Source organism: Diabrotica undecimpunctata, chromosome 6, assembly GCF_040954645.1.
Source record: "Diabrotica undecimpunctata isolate CICGRU chromosome 6, icDiaUnde3, whole genome shotgun sequence".
NCBI lineage: Eukaryota > Metazoa > Arthropoda > Insecta > Coleoptera > Chrysomelidae > Diabrotica > Diabrotica undecimpunctata.
The window spans coordinates 125,152,335-125,174,061 of record NC_092808.1 but is presented as its reverse complement, the minus strand read 5'-3'; the positions used below and the strand labels follow the sequence as shown (position 1 = coordinate 125,174,061).

Sequence of the window (21,727 nt, the reverse complement as noted above, 5' to 3'; positions counted from 1 at the left end):
AATTTAATATACCCCAAACAACATTAGAGCGCTACGTTAAAAAAAGCGAAACAATTCCGAATACAAAATTCAGAAAACGCTTGGACGTTATAAATGTATCTTTTCAATAGAACAAGAAGCAGAACTAGCAGTTTATTTGACCACCGTGGAAGCTCAACTATTTGGTCTGACCATGAATGAATTAAGAGAACTTGCTTTTGATTTAGCAGAACGCAACAATATTGTTCATCCGTTTAAAAATTCAAAAGCAGGTTTAGACTGGGTAAAAGGATTCTTGAATAGGCATCCTAATCTTAGCTTACGAAAGCCAGAAGCTACCTCGTCAGCTAGAGCAATGGGGTTTAATAAAGTCGCAGTAAAACAATTTTTCGACCTTCTTTCAAATATTTTGGATACCCATCAGTTAACAGGGGATAGAATATATAACTGCGACGAAACGGGCTTAACAGTAAATCCTAAAGGTCATTCTAAAGTAATTTACAAGAAAGGACGTCGTCAGGTCGGAATTTTAACTTCAGCTGAACGAGGTCAAATTGTTACCGCTGAAATTTGTTTCTCCGCTAGCGGGACATATGTTCCCCCAATGTTAATTTTTCCCAGAAAACGCATGCAGCAAGAATTCCAGACTGGACTTCCATCGGGTGCGTTTGCTGAGGTTCAGGAGACTGGGTGGATGACCAAGGAACTGTTTGTTGTTTGGTTTCAAAGATTTATTTCTTTTACCGGAGCCAAAAAAGAGAAACCAATTCTGCTTGTTTAGATGGACACTCCACCCATACCAAGAGCTTGGAATTAATTGATCTTGCACGAGATAATGGGGTAATTTTGTTGTGTTTTCCGCCCCATTGTTCTCACCGACTTCAACCACTAGACGTGGCATTTATGAAACCGTTAAGTAAGTACTACGAGGATGAAGTACGTAAATGGTTGAGATGTAATCCTGGAAAAGTCGTTACCTTGTTTCAGATAGCTTCGGTATTTGGGGCCGCTTTTATACAGGCTGCAGCGATGAGCACAGCTATAAATGGTTTTCGAAAAACTGGAATCTGGCCATGTGACATGAATGTTTTTAAAGATGAAGATTTCTTACCTTCTGCAACGACAAATATTGAACTTTCTCTCAATGATATAAGGGAGATGCAAGTCCAGAGTACTACAGCTTTCAAAGATTCTGCCCAGTCACCTCCAGGCCAGCAACATCTAACTTCCATCCATCTAACTTCGTCCCAACCATCCATGATTGTACAAAATATTTTCAGTCCATCGACTTCGGCACAATTTTCCATTTACTCAACTTCTCAACCAGATCTGAATTGTAGTAGTTTTAAAGGTGCTAGTTCCCAAATCATTTTGCCAATTCCCAAAGTATCACAGACAAGTAAAAGGACTACCAGAAAACGTGGAAAAACTGTGATTTTGACATCATCGCCATATAAGGACGAGTTGTGGAATGCTGAAAATCAAAGGCAAGGAAAAGCAGACCAAACCGTAAAAAGAAATCTGCTTAAAAATAAAAAAAAGGCACTGTTAAACCAGCCAAACAACAAAAAACATTATCTACTATTCAGAAAAAAATGCCAATTCCTACTTCTGCTTCATCTGATAGTGAAGAAGAGGCTGCAGAAGATGAGTGTCTATACTGCCATGACTTCTCTGAAGAAGGGTGGATTCGTTGCCGATCATGCTCCAAATGGGCACAAAATCGTGTGCAGGAGTTGATGAAGATGACGATGATGCTACACACTTATGCGCTCTATGCGAAAATAATTAAAGATACTATGTATTTTATTGTTCAATACTTATGAATACAAAAATAAAGATATTTTTTACCTTCTGACTTTAGCTTTTAGGAGGTACCCTGTTCTGCCCCATAGGTGGGGCAAAATGGGGCAAATGACACATGCGTCAAAATATTAGTATACATCAGAAACGTCAAAACTACTATGTCACGCAATATTATTTTTTTACTTATTATTTCATAGAGATTACGCTTACAGCTTGAAACAAATAATTTTTAATACCGTGTATGAAATATGTAAGTTCAAATCTTACGTACCCCATTTTGCCCATCTTTCCCCTATATGCTGGTTTGTTGTATTCCAGCGACTTTTCTTTTATTTGTCTTATTACAAAAACTGCATCCGTGCATGATCTTCCAGTCCGAAATCCTTGCTGTTCCTTTTGCAGAGATATTCGTTCGTTTATTTTTGTTGTCAATTTGTATTTAATAGATTTATTGCTCGATAATTATTGGGGTCTTTCTTATCTCCTTTTTTGAAGAACATCACCATGATCGCTCTCCTCCATTCATCTGGCATTCTGTTCGTGGTGATTATTTTATTAATAAGAAGTTGCAATTGTTGTACAAGATGATCACCTCCATATTTTAAGAGTTCATTTGGTATTTGATCTTCTCCTGGTGACTTTCTGTTTTTTAATTGGTTTATTCCAAAAAAAATTAATATTATGATTATTAATAAAAAGGATTAGGTATATACTCTATTCAATGAATCCAGTCCCAACAGTCTACTAAATTTAGTATTTAATTTTTTAATAGGTTAGTTAAATTTTAACTTCGACTGGAAGGGGCTGGAAGTTACTATACAACCAAGCACACGTGGTTATAATCAATATTAATTGTAAAAAATATACTAAGGATGGAACGTGTTGATATTTGTACCTACATGTAGCTGATCACCGACCATCGAGCAAAAAGACAAAAGAGGGAATGTAAAGGTAGTGGGGGCAAAAATATTGTTAGAGAGGAAGAGGCCAAATTGAGAGGCCAAATTAAACAAGGAAAGAGAGTCTTTCCTTGTTTAAGAAATCAAATTTAGTTGGGTTATGTTATTATTTGTCCCAACTGTCACATGAAATCTTATTTATATTGAAGTTTTTTAACAATTGTTTTACATTTTAGACTGTTATCGTTAATATTTAATTAAAATTTTCTCGTCTAAGACACATTCTGAAAACTATTTTATAACTACTGTTAATAAGTGTCGGAAAATTTAAATTTGGCGCATTCGCATTTCCGGATATGTCCGCCATCAGAGGCCACTTTTTTGGTCGCCTTTTCATAACGATTAGATTCCCTCTTTTGTCTTTTTGCTCGATGTCACCGACAGAACTGACGTCACATTATCAACTACAATGGCCGACGTAAATTTGATAGATAATTAATGTGAACATAGTAGTTATCCCCGATATTTTAATGTTAAACAGGTAACATTATGTGTTAAGTCAATAATTTACGTATTCTTTTTGGTAAATCAATAAATTCATTAAATTTTTAATATTTTGTATCCATTCACATCAGTGGCGCGCGATGCGCAACTACGCACCTGTAAAATATACAGGGTGGTCCTTAAGTAATTGTACAAAAAGAAACCATAGATTCTGCACTTTAAAAATATTACGATTTAAGCCAACTTGCTTTAATAAAATGTTAATATTAAGAAAGATACAGGGTGCTAAAGTGAAAATTTAAAATTTTATTTTTCGTTATACCTTTCACGTTAGTAAATATTTATGGATAAAAAATTATAATTGGAGGCTTTTGAGTAGGAAAAATTATAATTTTATACATACTTTAATGTAGCTGATAGAAGGCGCCACATATGCCGCATATGTGGCATAAATTTGCGCTTAAGTTAACGCTATTTGTGTTAAAATTTATTAAAAATACTTTAGTTTTATAAAGAAAAGGTAAACTTGTTAATAACTTTAAAATTCAACCGTTTTCGAGATAATCGCATTTTATAAGTCAGCTGCATAAGTCTTAGTTGTGATATTTGTGCGTTAAAGCACAAATTAATAATAAGTTAATAAGTGGATAATCAAAATTAGTATAATAGTTGGTTTTTAATAAAACAACTCAAAGATGATAATTTAAAATCATGAAATGCTTTGTTATGGCTGCTAAATGTTTTATTCGAGAGAAGCTTCTATTAGGTACCGTGTCCGTATTCAGAAGTTGGTCATCAGGTTTACAATTCGATGGCTTAATCTGCAAAAAAGCCAACTCCATTTAGGCAAATTGTTCAGTATGAACATAAAACCTTTCAGTTCTAAAATAATTATACTTACGGTTAATTACTAAATCTAAATTCTTTATTTTAATGCTTCATGTTAATAATAATTAATCAAAAATAACTTTGTTTCACCTAAAACTTTTTTTTGCGCTATAAGAGGAGTTAGCTTTTTTACATATTCAGTAAGAAATAGAAAAAAGGAGTTAGTCTGTTGTTTTTAACATACAAAATCTTGATACAAAAAGTATCAAGAAAAAATAAAATAATACAGTATAAAAAACTTAGATTGTTAAAAATAATGTTTATTTATGAGGTAGATTATTGTAGTAGCAATGATAATCAGTTGGGATGGAGGTTTTTAGATCTTGAAGATCCTGGAACTTTCTGATGGTTAATGGAAATCTATCAGAATGGAAGTTCGGCAGCTGAGCAAACTCCTTTGGATTAGTAATTTTTTCACGCCGTTGGGGAAGTTTACTTTATAAAATTTACTTTATAAAATACGTATATGTCAGGGCTCTGATTTCATTGACCTTGAAAAGTAAAATTAAAAATGTTTACTACCTTACCTGTCAAAGGCGAAGAAAAAAAATTTACCTCGAGATTACCCTTCATTTTTTCAGGTCGAATGGATTTAAGAAATTTGACATCATTAAACGACTTAAAGAATGAATGTGCTTAATATTCAACGTAGTATGGTTTTGGAGTTTTGAGAGCACTTCAAATTGAGAGAACACTGGAAAATACCAATGTATTCAGCAGGTACATTAATAATGTTATTTCGAGTTTTTTTTTTCGATGGAGGCATGCATAGAATCTACCTCCATCTATGTGTGACCTACTTCAAGGTACTTCTGTTCAATAACGATGTGGTCATCGCCACATTTATCAAAACATTTGAGGCCATAACGTTTCGATTTTAAGCTGCGCATACGTCGCTGTAAATCACTACTTTTTTGTCTGTGGTGTCCAAGATTTGTGGTAGAACTTTGTCTATAAGGAAGTAAGAAATAGAAGCAAATTCTTCAGCGGAAACTCCACCTTCTGTATCATTCCATAAAAGCCGTATGTTTCCTTAGTTTTTAAATCCAATGCACAAAAATTATGCACATTACTTAACTTTAGATTTGTAATACAGTGATGATACATTAGATTTTGGTGCTGTAGCAGAGTTTTTATGCTTTTCTTTTTCAGCACGAGCCTGCTATTTTCTTGTTGTGTGTTTCTTGTATTCATCTTCAGATACAAAACCCAATATATATGACGTGCATTTTTCGCAGGCGTCTTTTTAAGGATGAAATAATGATATGTTTTCCGTATCTAAAGTGTTATTAAATTTTGCCACCCATACAGGCAATACGTTGTTTGTAGAACACCAGTCCAAAACATAATAATCATAAAGCGACTGTTTTGATAACAACCGTATGGGCACGATTCCACGTTTAAACTACTTTCTAACGCATAGAGGTAGCTTGTGTTTGGGCAGGCTATTTGAAAGGCTTACGATAAAAATTAGAAGTTAGCAGTTTGTGAACTGATATATAGCTGGATAAAGAAAGCGATACACAAATAAAACGATATTACGAAAAAAGTGGAGTTAGCTTCTTTGCAGATTAAGTCATCGAATTTCCTTTTTCTATCGCTTCTATAAGTTTCTATAGTGGCGTTGTAATACTTTTTCTCTATTGTAAAATGTAACGTTATTTTACAAATCTTTCATTTTGTAGAATAACGAAGACCCAGAATTCATACGAATATATTAGTTTAAAGTATAATGTATAAGTATAAAGTATAATGTCGGTATCTCAGGAATGGCAACTTTTAGGAAAAATTATAAATTATTTTTGTAGAGAATTTTAAAATCTACAACTTTGGTTTAATGTATTTTTTGATAAATTTTACTATTTTCGAGAAAAATCCAAAAAACCTCAAATTTTGACCTTTGTCCCTTTGACCTTTGACCTCCCAGAAGGCAATATCTTATTCTCCATTTATCTAGAGGGGTTACGAAGTCAACAAACCAATTTAGCATCTTGTGTAATTAGACACCTAAATCGGAAACTTTGATTGTTGGTTGTTCTGTTCTCCGTAAATCAAACGACGTTATCGGTTTTGTCAAGAAACTATACACCGGTTGTGTCTGTTGGGATTATGAAATAGTGACTAAAATTTAAGAGTTTCGGAGAGTTTGATATACATTTATTCTATAAGTTTTAGAGTAGCTTTTGTGCTCAGTTATTTAAAGATTTCGGCATATCCGTTTATGCTATATAACTTGTCAACGTGAACGCAATGATGGACTGAATTTAAAGAGCTAGAAAGCATTCGCATCAGTTACAATAAAACCAATTGTGAGTAAGTCCTTTTTCTTTTTTAGTTTTTTTACCTTTTGAGAAGTTAGAAATTTATAAAAGAAATGGAACGTTTATATTTGAACATTTATGTTAAGCGAATGTGCCAAAATAGATCTACTTTAATGTGTCAATTAACTCGACGGATTTGCAAGAACTATATTTCTTTGGTAAAGCTATGAATTTTGTGTTAATCCATTTCTTTGGTATTACGCCACTTTCATATGTTATGTAAAAAATATGTGTTAGTAGTTTTATGTTGTTATCATATACATATTAGCTTTATTACATCTATTTCTATTTCGTCTGGTTCACAAGTTTTCCAATTCAGTTCTTGTTTCAGTTGTCAGATTGAGGTGCAGGTAGGCCAGAGATAAGTTTACCAATATCTCGGGGTCTATTTTAAAACCCCCTAATTTTATGGCGGCGATGAGTTTGTACTATGTACGAGGGTATTTATGCTAATTGGTAATGAGTTTACGTGTACCCTTCTTGGTCTCTTAACGCCTCTTTGATACCACAGTGTCATTCTAGTGGACCACCTATTGTCAGTTCTTCTCGCTAAATGTCTTGCCCACTTCCATTTTAGAGATTTAATTCTATGGATTACATCAATAAACTTGGTTTTCTGTCTAATCTATTCTATTCTTTTTCTCTTTGTTATACCTAGAGTACATTGCTCCATTGACCTTTGAGTGACTGTGAGTTTCGATATTATCTCTTTCTATAGTGTCCAAGTTTCGCAGCCGTATGTCATGATTGGTAGTATACACTGACCGAATGCTTTTTTCTTCAGGTGGATTGGCATCTTCGATTTGAATATAACTGCATTTCTATGAAAAGATGTCCAAGCTAGTTTCATTCTTCTGTTGATTTGTAAGAGTAAGGAACCAAATTTATGTATTAATTGTCACAGGTATACATACTCGTCTACTGTCTTAAGTGCAGTGTTGTTTATTATTATATCTTAGACATCCACCAGCTCGTTGTACGAGCAAAAATTCGATCTAAAAAATTTTTTTCGCCGACAGCAACTGAGAAGCTTAAGAGTGGTAACTTCATTATATATTTTTTTAAATATCACTAGAATTCAATCTTAATCGGTTTAATAATATTACCTAAAGTTAAAATTAAATTTAACTAATAATCTACTGTTGGAAGTGCATCTGATGATCTTTTTAGTTCTCTATAAATTAATGTTTTTTACCTAAGTTTTTTACACATTTTTTATATACATGTACAATTACCACAAGTCTTTTGCTGTGCTAAGTTTGAGTTAATTTGTAAACTGTATTCAGTTCCAATTAATTGTTTATACATCATAATATTGTAATGTCCATTGTCGTGAGCTTCTTTACACATTTAATATCTTTGACTGCTACTTATCTTTTTAAGATGAACTGATGATGCTTTCTGATTAGAAAGCGAAACGTCTTCAATTATAGATGAAGTAGCCACCTTCTTTGTCTTTTTGTCTTTTATTTCTCCACTTTGACCGAAAAACCCACCACTCTTCAAGTGTTCCTTAATTTATATATATATATAATTGATGAGCTACTGAGAAAACACGTCCATGAAGTGTTAAGACTACCTGCTTATGACTGCGAATTCAACGCTATTGAATTAGTTTGGTCAAACTACATGTCATATTACAATAAGTTTATATGAAAAGATGGACATTATGAGAGTTCCTTCAGAAATTTGGAAAAATTTGTGATACAACCTCCATACGCCTAAAATTATTAAAAATCATAATATACACTGGTAATATGAGTAGCTCAAATTCTAAGACTGAAGAAATCTTAAATTTATGGTAGTATACGATGCTTAAATAAATTTAATATTTAAAATAAATTGTTTTTTTTACCCAGCATCTTGAAAGTTTTCTATTGTTCAATTTATTTTACATCGGTTCTTTATTTGAATTTTATTGTTGCGTTTATTTTTGTAGGTAAAAAAATAAACATTTTGTATGCATAATACCCGTTATGAGGCGCGAAGCTCTTCGATCTTAAATACATCAATCTCTTAAACCACAGTAACAGCAAGGTCAATAATTAATTCTGAAAACAATATTTAACGTGAATAAATATAATGATCGAGATGATGGGGCCCTGGGGTGGATTTCTATTTAGTTTTCTAGATTATAACTCATCTATTTGCTTATATGCATTGAAAACACTTGTATTTCTGATAACTACGGTTTAGTTATTTATTTAATGCAGATCTTATTAAACGACTTACCAATGATGTTGTCCCGAAAGGCAATCCGGTTGTTCTGTTTCATTATACCGGCGCTGAGAAGCAGCAGTAAGAGCACCAAGCCACTCTTCCATCTCCCGTCTAGATTCACAGCAAAGCACCAATGAGCGGAAAGGAGTTATAACCTTAAACAATAATATAGTGCATTACTTATAATACAAAAGATGTATTATACATACAGACATATAATACAAATAGACTAACTGCTGCCATACAGTCGCGTTCCCCCAGTTCGACATAGAAAACTTACGCAAAGCAGTCCCTGCATCTCTTTCTAATTTACCAGGTTTATCGACCACGTGACCTAAACGACCAATAGGAAGATCAGGTGGTAGATAAAGCCGGTAAATTAGAAAGAAATGCAGGGACTGCTTTGCGTCAGTGTTCTCTGTCGCGCTGGGGGAACATGATGGTAAACTCCATTCGCTTAGCTCGGGCATATTTTGACAGATTCATTGTCGGAAACCTACAACACAACAATTCCTACTTTTCGGTATTAATAGCTAAAGTATCCTACTATTGCCTACTACTTTGTTTAAAAAAAGAAGAATTATTCTAAATAGTGGAAGTGTATACTAAACACATCAAATTTTGGGTAGTGTATATTTAAAAAATATATTTCAGTTGTTATAATTTAACATAACTATTTATTATATGGTGCAGATAAATAAATATTGATTGTCGGTAATTCGTATTGGTTGTATAGTAATTTCCAGCCACTTTTAGTCTGTCAAAAAGTAACTAACTTCGCAAAAAAATAATTACTAAATTCACTAGACAGTTCGGACTGGGAATAGAGAACCGAGCATATTGCAATAATCAGTATATTTTGTATTGTATGTCTATGGGTGTAAATATTAATATTGACAGCCAATAGTAATGATGACAGATGATGCAATGTATAATTTGTCTCCTAGCTTGCTTCAACAGGAAAGATGGGCGTTAGATTTAAAATTAAATATTAGTTAAATATTTAAGTTAAAACCTGTTTATATAAAAGATTAATAAAGAATTTTAGCTAAAATTGCCGATGAATAAATTCACATTAAATAGAGCAACATATTTTATATTATTATTTTTTTAGGAATCTTATATAATATTTTTTATAATATTTAATAATATATAATATATTTTAGAAATCTATATATTAATATCATAAACGAAAATTTTTGTGGTCAAATTTGCAAAAAAGTATACAATGTAAGTAAATAGGCAAATTAAATGTTAAAATTCAAAAATACGAGTAAAATCCTGGGTTGGGTGCAAATCTTATTAAGCAAAAAGAGTTCATTTTTGGCAAGTAACAATGTGTTTTATGTCATTTAAGTCATAAAGATGTTTTTCTCACATTTTGTTATAATTAAAAAAACTTTCTGACTAGACGTATCACTTCAATACTCTTAGACTTGTGGTCAATGATACACTTCAACTGCACAATACAGAACAGAACGCCAGTTAATAAAGTTTTTCGTGCAATTTCTATTCTGGTCCAAATTTCCTCACTGTCAACCCTGCAGTCAATCCAACTACCCAGATATCTATAGTGTTCTCCCCTTTTCAGGATTTTGTTATCTAATTTTAGTATTGAGTCTTCGATATTAATTTTTGACCACCATCCATTTTGTTTTCTTTGCCTTGATTTTTAAGCATTTTTCACTGCATTCGTTGTTTACAGAGTTTAACAGAGTTTGAAGGTCTTCTGGACTCTCTGCCATTATGGCGGTCTCATCTGCGTATCTGATGTTAATATGATGTTAATGAATTAATGGTTTTAAAACCGATTTTAACACCTTCGCGACGATTATTTACCGCTATGTTAAAGACTAGTTCAGTGTAGGCATTAAACAACATCGGTGACACAACACATCCCTGTCTGACAGCACGCTTAATGGAAACTTTAGCTGAAACCTCTTGATCCACCTTAATACAAGTGGTCTGATTGTAGTAAAGATTTTTAAGCAATCTAATGTCATATCTGTCCAGATGAACTGAGTCCAAGCATTAAAATAGTAGTGTATGTGTTACTGTAGCAACGGCTTTTTCGCAATCTATAGAACATACGTAAATATTTTTCCTAAACTCAATGCTCTTTTGTAAGAGTATTCGCATGCCAAAAAGAGCCTTCCGAGTAGGTACCCAAACCATTTCGGAACTAATCGGCTAAGATTTTCCAGGTAACCAAACCGCCCATCACCAGTTATTCCCTCACAGAGTTTATATATGAGATAATGCGATACTTTTATAAAAATTGTAAGCGTTTGACTCATTAAACTGATAAGTCTATAGTCGCTACACTGTCTGGCAGTGCTTTTCTTGGAAATAATTATAAATATTTATTGTAACCAGTGGTCTGGTAATAATTTACAGCTTCTGTATATCTCGTTAAAGAAGGAGGTGATAATCGCAACGCTCTCATCATCTAATAGTTGTAACAAGTCTGCAGGTATTTCGTCAGGAGCAAAAGTTATCTTCGTTTCGCTTGGTCGATGGTCTTTTGAACTTCTAAGATTAGAATCGGTGGCTTTAGGTGGATCGGTGAATTAAAACAAGACTGAGAACACTAGAATGTTACATATCGTTCCTGCTTTTGTATGGCTACGAATCATGAACATGTAAACAAGGAGACATCAACAAGATAAACGCATTTGACATGTGGCTGTACAGAAGAATGTTGCGAATAAATTGAACCACAATAATAACCAACCCAAAGCTGTTATCAAGGATGAATACTTACCCACATTTATTGAAAATCGTTAAGGAAAAACTAAAGAAAAAAGAAAAACGTGGTATAGGAAAAAATAAGAAATCGTGGTTCCAGTGACTGGACCAGAACTAAAGGAAACGCTGTCGTACACAAAGCCCACAATAGAAGACAATTTATTAGAGATGGTACATAGAAGGGGGCGAAGTGGATGGACGAAATTAAAGTAGTCCAGAAAAATCCCAATAAAACTTAAATACAATTGTCTTTTATTCCCATTGGTTATTAGTTTACTTTTATTTCTTCGCTTACTACAATTTTCTTATTAAAAATACTATTAACTAAAAATAGCAGTAATATTTCAAATAAATTAACAAAAGCTGTTTGTAGCAAAATATTTACTGAAGAATACATTTATTATATGCCACAACCTTATTTCACCCGAGGTTGTTTAAGCTTTTAGTTATCCTTAACTATACATTATGCTCTACAACATTATTTCTCTTTGAATAATTCTGCTACACTTAAAGTTAAATGGATTTGCAGTCGCCTTTACAGCAGACACACATATTATAGTACAGTTTTCTGTAAATTTCTCTTCTCTACTATAGCACATACAGTTTAAATATTTGAAAAGGATACCTCAAAGGGTTTTAGGTAAGTTTTAACAAAAAGATATTTAAGGCTTAAATTAATTTAGCTTTTATTTTTAATAAACATTGACGAGGTTTTTATAACTGCAAATGTAAAGAAAATACAGTTGTTTTTCATCATTTCAAAAATCCAAAGATTTCTACTTGTTCGAAACCAAAATTCAAATCCTTACTCAAATCTGTGCCTTCTACGATTTACAAAGCAAGCAGATGATGAATGGACCGACATGGGGAATCCAAAATTTCATTCCATACCATATCGGTTCATCTAAGTAAGAACCTTTTATGAACTGGCTTCTAATACTCGAAATACGTGAAAAAAAGAAAGATATAGAAAAGACAGTTAAGATTTGATTCCAGGTATAGTGCCTCTACAATTAGTTTATACGTATTTCGTCCTCTCAGGACTGATCAGGGCGACTCAGTAAGAAGACCTAAACGTGTTTTCCGCCAAAGAAAGTAATAATGAAATAACTTCCTAAAGACACAAACGATGAGATCTAACAATAAAGCAAAAATAAACATCCGAAGATTTCTACTTGTTGGGAATCAAAATTCAAATGCTTACTTGATGAATAGATATGATGTGGAATGCCATTTTAGATTTTCCAGGTCGGTCTATCCATCGTCTGCTTGCTTTTTAAACGTAAATCGTACAAGGCACAGCTTTAAGTAAGAATTTAAATTTTATTTTCGAAGGTGTATCTTCAGATTTTTACTTTTTTATTCAAATGTATGATTTTCTTTAAATTTAATTGGAGCGACCAATTTTGTAAAGCGCAATATGTATTACGAATGACTCTAAGGGATAACTTATTTGTTTTTTGATGACTTTCCTGGTCTTTCTCTTCTTTCTTTTCGGTTTCACGATAACATTTTTTTTGAGATTCTGTGATTAAACACTTTCTTTGGATGCATGTACCACATTAATTGTTTGGTCAATATTTCTGTGAGATCTTATTGTGGTTCCATTCTTTTGCCATATTATTTCTTTTATAACCCTTTTCATTTTTGATTTTCTCGCAGCTTATATTTAGTAATCTATCACTGAGTCTCTTATCCACTCTTCCATTTGTTAGCCATATTTCTCAGCTCTACTGTATTATTGTGATCTTTAATCAAGTATATATATTTTTAGTTCTGGTTATTTATTTATCCATCCTATTAGACTTCATTTATTAAGGATATTGCTTTTCTTCCTTTTACGTTTCTATCCCATGTTTTTACATAAATTATTTCTTTTGTCTGTTGTCGATTTCATCCTTAAGCATTTATACAACGATCCGTATATAATATTCTATATTCTTGACTTAATCGATGTCGTGTCCTCGTAAATGTACTCCGATTATAAAGTTTAGCTTAAATTCCTATACAAGCCAAAATATCTTCTATATCATGTGCTATAATAATTTGGTCGTCAGTAAAAGACTGTGTCATCATCATCATTCTCAGCTTGTTCTACCAATAATAATGCAGCCTCCCTTAAATAGTCTTTGTTTATTTTTGCCTACTATTGTCTAATATTTGCTTTTCTCTGCCATGTTGTACCAACTTGTTTCCTTATATCTTATCTTATCCTTATGTCTTATCTTAAATAAGGACGTCTTCTTGATGTCTCTTGGATACCACAATGTAATTCTAGTGGACCATCCATTGTCAATTCTTTTCGCTCAATGTCTCACCCACTGCCATTTTAAAGATTTAATTATATGGATTACATCAGTGACCTTGGTTTTCTGTGTGAGTTATTTTATTCTTTTTTAATTTCTGTTTGTTATACCTAGCATGAATCGTTCCATTGACCTGACTTTGAGTTTCACTATTATCTCATTCTTTAATGTCCAAGTTTCGCAGCCATATGTCATGATTGGTGGTATACACTGATCGAATGCTTTTTTCTTCAGGTTGAGTATCATCCTGGATTTGAATATAACTGCATTTTTACCAAAAGATGCCCAAGCCAATTTTATTCTTTTATTAATTTCTAGGAGTAAGGATCCAGATTTATATATTAATTGTCCCAGGTATACATACTCGTCTACTGTCTCAAAGTGCAGTGTTGTTTATTAGTACATCTTGGATATCCACTAGTTCGTCGTACATGGTTTCTGTTTTTGCAAAGTTCAGTTTTAGGCCAACTTCATTACTAGTTGCATTTAGGTCGCTTATAAGTTCTTGTAGTTCTGCAGGATTATTAGCAATCAGAACTATGTCGTCTGCAAATCTAAAATGGCTGAGGTATTTTCCATCAAAGGACAGGCTTTTTCTTGCCAGTTCATTTTGCTGAATATATTTTCTAAAGTTGTAGTGAAGAGCTTTGGTGATATTGCGTCTCCTTGTCGAATGCCTCTGATAGTGGGAAATTCTGGAGTGTTTTATAAATCTTTATCCTAGCTTTTAGTTGTCAGTATATATTTCCATATATCTCTTTACGGTTTGTCAATGCCTTGGTTCGTCAAAGCTTCTATTACTGTCTTAAGAAATATATAATCGAAAGCCTTCTCAAAATATATGAAGGTTAATGCTAGAGGTATTTAATATTCTTTAGCTCTATTCATTAGTTCTCGAAGAGTATGGATGTGATCCAGGGTTCTGAAACCACTTCTGAAGCCAGCTTGTTCTCTTGGCTGTGAAGCAGCTAATGCATTTGTTAATCTGTTGTTAATGATCTTTATAAATATCTTGAATGTGATTGATAGTAGACTTATAGGTATGTAGTTTTTGATATCTTCTGTCCTACCTTTCTTATTAATGAGAATTATGTTTGCTGTATTCTGTGGTCTGGTATACGTCTTGATCTTAGGCAGTTCGTAAATATGCATGCTAAGATTTTTCAGGTTTTTTGCCGCGTATGTAAGAAGTTTTAATATTATGCCATCTATTTCATCCATTGCATAAATGCAAGTAATTGCCGATTCTTCCTCTTCTGGGAGGACTTTTGGTAATCAATTTTCTTGGTTACTCATTGCTTCGTCAAGCGTTTCATGTGCTTTGTATAGTTCGCTGTAGAATTTATTCACGAGTTGTATTATTTTATGTCTGTTTGTTATTCTGGTATTTTCGTTTATAAGAGCAACGATTTGTTTCTTTCCAATGTTAAATGCGTTTCATGTTTTCTAATATTTGTAAAATAATAAACGTCACATGTTTGTTATTTTACTTTAAATAATAATTTTACTTCAGTTTCTTTTGATTTTTTTTATCTATTAACTTTATCTTTTATTTTACTATTTTTATTCTAAAAATAGTTGGCACTCAACTTGTCAATTAATTTTTTAATTACTAAATATTCCGTCATAATCTAAATTCCAATTCCACTTCAGTCGAAAAAGTATATCTGTCAGTTGGCAACTCTCGACTTCTGTCAGTTGTACTTCAATTTCGAAGATAGGGAAATTGTTGTTCATCTATAAATAGACATGCTTCTATTAACAATTCATTTATATCGTTAAAACTTTGCTGGGGTAAGTTGATTTCTGTATATATAATATTTAACCAATATCTAGGGTCTTTTTTTGGTAACTTTTTATAATTTTTTATTTGACTGAACCTAAAGATACACACCACGTTTAATTCTTCAATGATTTATTCCCATATGCAGTTATAATCTTTAATCTTTATAATCTAATCTAATTAATAATATTTATATTTTATATAAGAATTTATATTCATTTAATACCTGCCATTTTGCTATTTTTATGTAATATTGTCTTTAAATTTGTAATTATTTGTAATCTTCACATGCGAAGGAAGTACTTAAACAGTTATGATGTTGCTAACGCAAGGTTTATTATTTTCGTTTTTTTTTGTCCACCGTTTGGTGTGACATATGCACCACAGCGCATAGTCGACCATGCAATTAGAACTAGAGTTACTATTCAAAACTAAATAGCCACCTGAAGATACATACATGCAAGTATGTAGATTTACCTACACCTGAAACCAACAACTACATTCTACAATTCTGTCCAACTACTTGAAGACAACAATTTTTGCTATAAGTATCATTTTTAAAATCTTTTTGTAAAGGTGTAGGCAAAATTTGCTCTGTTTCTTAATTTAATATTAAAATTTCATTTTAATTTTAATAATTTCATTTTTTATAACAATACGACTTTCGGAGGAAGTTGTATTGTTATCCATTGGCACCCACCGTATCTGATAGGTTGTTGCTATATGATAGAAGTAGTAGTAATGTACTGAACAAAAAACAACGTACAAATGAAATGATCTGGTTGCTCATTACTTTTTTGATGATAATTTCCCAGTTTGTTTTTATCCTTCCTTGCATATCTCTCTGTGTTATTTATGTGATTTTATATTGATCTTTCTAATCATTATTTTTACTTTTGGACTATGTTAATACCATTTCAGTTGTTGTATTTCTACGTCCAGTATAGTTGTCTTAGTAACCGAGATAATTTCTAATATAGTTTAGAGTCTAACTCTGCCTCTATTGGATATTCATCATGATTTTGGTCATATGTATGTTTTTATGTTGTGAAAATTGACGACGAAATCCGCTATACAAGTACCAATCGTAGGCTCTAATTACATAGAAGATAAAAAAGGAAAAGCGGTAAAGGAGGAACACTTCTCTAAAAAACTAGAGTTCACCTGGCCTGCGAGTATATCGTAGCTATATGAGAAAAACATATAATTGACATCGTTCGGACAAGTAAAGAGGTCGCCAGAAGACATATGGTCCCAAAGAATATGAAAAAAAAGAGAACTTCCTCGAAGAAGTGGGCGTGACTATATCAATGAAGCAATGGCTCCAAGAGACAGAAGTTATGTATATTTAATATTAAATATAGAGAAGGGATTACTTAAAGTTGTACACATATATCAGAAGAACCAGTATTGGAAACCCATAGGTAGGAGGAAGACAGACCTAGAAAATCTTAGAGTTAGTAAGAAAATGGTAATTAAGGAAATACTTACAACAATTACAGTAACAAAATACTTACATCCAACAATAACCGATTTAACAATAAGAGCAAAGTTAAATACTTTTATAGTGACATGCCGTGCTAAACACAATTTTAGAGTTTATTGATTTTAAAATAACATACACCTCTTTCAACAATGTCTAGGAATCAATACACAGAACGACGTTAAAAGTAATAAATTGCTTTAATCATTGTTTACAAAAGAAGCGTGATGCACAATATTATTCGTAGACAAATACAATATCAACCAGCTAAAATCAATAATTGTATTAAACTTTAAAAGAGAGTTTTAAAAAATATAGAAGAAACAGTTTTTTACTATTGCTACCAAGTGAGAGTTGTTTAATTATTAAAAATGAATATTTGTACTTAGTTGTTAGATTCGTGATTAGCTGATTACCCAAGATATAATCTAAGAATAAAATTCATATCTAGTCAAAAATATTAAATAGTATATATGGAAAAAATGTGGTATGCCACATCAAATGAAGGCCTAAATGGATAAAGGTGTGATGTCAAATTATGTCCATAGTACATAAAAAATAGTAGTGCAAGAGAGATAGGACAGCGGGGAAGTCTGTTTCGAGACAATTATCATATCTTGAGAAGTTCGAAGAGTGAGAGAGTGAAGAGAAGTGAGAAGAGTTCTGAAAATATAGAGCTGAAACTATGCAGCTACTGAGAGCGGTGACGATAAATAACGAACGATTCGGATCTAATCGTAAAAACTCGAAGTGGTCCGTCTGACAGACCGAATGTTAGTCACGGAAGGTTAAATCATTTTTTACCCACCAATGTTAATGTGATGACAAATTTTATTACATCTCAATGATATTACTTACCTTTTTGTTATAAAGTTTTATTAAAGGTTTGATCTGTTCAAATAAAGACATAACTCTATGTTTGTCAAAGGAAACCTTTCAAATAAATATAATTCATTATATCATTCTAAACATTCATCTTTTTCTCTTCTTCTGGGTCATATTCGTTGTCCGGCAAGATTCGAATAATTATAGATTGACAAATTTCTTTAATGGTATTATCAATATTCCACAATCTTTATTCCTCTTTGTTTACGTGGTTTATGGCATTGGTCCAGTTATTTTTCTTTATGTTTTTTATGGAATTTAATAAATGTTGTCCTTTAGTTTAAAAATTTTGTGTTTTATTTAGCCACGTCACCTTCCACTTGAGCCCATATTATCTCCATTGGACTTGGTTGACAATTATAAAGTGGCAAAAGTAATACCGTTATTCCTTTTGTTTTTATCATTTCGTCAATGAAATATTTTTTTTATAAAACCATTTGCATTGCCTTCCAATTCGAAATTGCAAAAAAATTCGACGTTTTAAGCATAGTATGATATTACGGTATTGTTTTGCGTTGGAGCCAATCACTTATACCTACTCTTTTTCATGGGACCGTCGGTAACTTTTCCACTTTTCCACCAGTGGGGGCGACCTAAACTCAGATATCTGGAGGATGTGCAGGCCGATTTAAGGGAGATTGGAGTATGGATATGGAGAAGACAGACACTCAACCGGGAAGAATGTTTTGAGGACGGCCAGGGCCCACGAAGGGCTGTAGCGCAAACTGATGACGAGAAAAACAAGATTTCCCAAAAAGGTTGATTTTTTTTAACCTTACTAAAGACGTATGATATAATCGTGATTTCCCAAAAAGGTTGATTTTTTTTTAACCTTACTAAAGACGTATGATATAATCGTGATTTTTGAAAATTATTTTAAAATAATAGCACTGTTACAGTTTTCTTATTGTTTGTTTATGTAATATGCAAAAACATAAACATCAGAATTATATTCACAATATTACTGAAATAAAGGCTACATACTGATTAATGCCTCTTGTATATCAAAATCAAAACCAACTTTTATTTACCGTGCTTATTTACCATTTTTTTAGACAGTTTCAATAGATAATTTTTCAAACTTTTTGATTTATAAACCTAAAAACGATTTGCATTTGGTTATAATGCATTAATTTTTTATGTTTAACATACCTGAAAACTGTGATTGACGTTTTTTGTTGAACACTCGGCTAGGCACAGGTCGGTGAGTTCGATTTCATCGAAAATCACAGCCTAGAATAAAACAAAAACTGATTATTACTCGTTTATTGTAATGATTGTAACTATCTAAACAAAATTATTTAATTTAGGTAAACAGTTTCAATATTTAATTAAGGCGATGTTAATAAGCATTTTTTTGTTTAAAGGGAATCACTTTATTATTTAATATTATTTGCAAATTTACTATTTGCAAAAACCGCAAAAGTAATAAATTGAAAAGAGGTAGTAAAAGAGAAATAAACGATATGGAAAAACGAAGAAATCTCACAAAGCGAAAAAATATAGAGGAAGCTTAAAAATAAAAATATTGTAGATCCAAAAGAATGACACATAATAGTATCGAAATATACAGGGTGAGTCATAACTATTGGGACATAGACTAAGGACAGGTTATTTGGACCAAAATATGCCTTAATAAAATGTTGCTGAGAAAAACGATACAGAGTGTTAAAGTTAATTTTTGTTTTTCGTTTTTTGCTAATAGTTTCCCTGTATATTTATAAATTGCTATCAAAATTGGCACAGAGGCAGAATCTTAGACAAGAAATAGTATTTTATTTACAATTCCACTATCAAATACCAAACTAATAAACAAAGTTGCAACTAACGTAAGGTTTCCGTTTTGACGATAAATCAAAACTAAACACACTTTAACTTAAAAGAACTCACAAAAACTCAAACTAAATGTTCTACATGATCTCCTCCGATTTCTATGCCTTTTCTAATTCTTTTTATAAAGGATTTTCGGACGTTAAAAAAATATTATTCTGTCTCCTTATAAGATTAGCTGCATTTTGAATGTATCTCCAAAGTTCGTCTCGTATATTAATTTCATTGGCATAAACTAAGTACTTTATATGTCCCCAAAAACAAAAATCTAGCGGGTTGTACTCAGGACTTCTTGGTGGCCATTGAAAATCACTGCCTCTGCCAATCCATCGTTGAGGAAATACGTCATTAAGATGATTTCTAACAGCTAATGGAAAATGAGGTGGCGCTCCATCCTGCATAAACCACATTTTTCTTCTTACATCCAGTGACAGATCATCTAAAATATCACTAAGAGTATTTTCCAAAAAGAATAAATAAGAATCTCCATTTAAATTCGGAGGAAGAACATAAGGCCCTAGTAGTTGGTTGCCTATAATGCCACACCAAATATTCAATTTAAACTCATGCAGAAAATGTCTAGCTTTAATAGCATGCGGGTTTTCTTCTTCCAAATAATGACTATTTCGCCAATTAAAAACCCCTCGTCTGGTAAAAGTTGCTTCGTCGGTGAACATAATATTCTTAATAAAGTGTCTGTCATTGCGATGTTTATTCAGAATACGTTGGTAAAACTGTAACCGCCGTGGAAGATCTGTTGGAAGTAAATTTTGAACAGGAGTGAAGTGATAAAGATGGAGGTTCTCTTATTTTAGAATTCTAACAATAGACGACTGACTTACTCCTGTTGCTGCTCATAGATGTCTTGAACTTATTTCAGGATTGTCATCTACTTGAACCAAAAGTTCATCTTCTTGATTAGGTGTGATTTGTTTCGGTCGACTACCCCGATTTTTAGTGTGAAATGACCCAGTTTCACCTAAACTACGATATAATCTTGCAAACGTTTTGTGATTTAGTTGCCTTCTGTTTGCGTATAACATTCCATACCTTCTGGCTACCGAGCGACCGCAAAAATTTTCTTGTGCGTATACGCAAATCATATCTCGCATTTCTTTATTAGTAAAATGATAGTGACGAGGCATTTCAATCAAAAAAAGTAATGATTACTTTTAAAAAATGCAACATTACACTACACTGTCACATCAAAAATACTTTACTCTGAACAAATGACATTTACCAACAACAATTATCTGACAGTCCAAAGCATACTTTTCATAAATGAAATAATATTTGAAATCCTTTTTTAAGACTCTAAGCAGTTCGACTGCGTTTTTATCGAAAACGACTGAAATTATCATGTTTAAACAAGAGTACCAATTTTACGTAAAAATGATGTTTACGTCATATTTTCTAATAAAAATTACTAAAAAGTTTCATCAGAAAAAGTTTAGACTTAATTTGATCATTAGGAATAATCCACGTGGCGCCCTCTATGACAAAATGTAAAATTGTAAATAAAATACTATTTCTTGTCTAAGATTATGCCTCTGTGCCAATTTTGATAGCAATTTATAAATATACAGGGAAACTATTAGCAAAAAACGAAAAACAAAAATTAACTTTAACACCCTGTATCTTTTTTCTCAGCAGCATTTTATTAAGTCATATTTGGCAACATAGCCATATTTTGGTCCAAATAACCTGTCCTTAGTCTATGTCCCAATAGTTATGACTCACCCTGTATGTGAAAAAGTCAAACGAAACTTCTGGTATTTGGATCGTCAAAAATCTCAAAGCTTTTAGTACAAAAATAAATCTTGTTGCTGTCATAACGGAACGGAATGTATCACAACCTGTACCACAGTCGCAAAAAGAGAATTTATATCTTCATTGTAAGACTTGAACATGCCAGCCAAATACAGTAGTCGATAAAAGCTAATATTTCGGTTTTATCACCGTGGCTTATAATTTGACAGTTAAAAGCATACATTGTTTGTAATCCTGTAATTTTTCGTTTGTATTCTCAATAATATGGTAAATAATTGTGTCATCGAGTAACAGCTTCACGACTT

General features: G+C 32.3%; 1 protein-coding gene across 1 annotated transcript in view; it reads right to left on the bottom strand.

The window, feature by feature from the left end:
- The window catches only part of LOC140444605 (diacylglycerol kinase eta), a gene marked incomplete at its 5' end in the record, with an annotated part of 276,793 nt that overhangs the window by 246,092 nt on the left and 8,974 nt on the right, over positions 1-21,727 (bottom strand). Inside the window, 2 exons of the mRNA XM_072536367.1 lie at positions 8,630-8,772; positions 18,975-19,055. Coding sequence (XP_072392468.1) covers positions 8,630-8,772; positions 18,975-19,055 — 224 coding nt within the window. The remainder of the gene's footprint in view (positions 1-8,629; positions 8,773-18,974; positions 19,056-21,727) is intronic.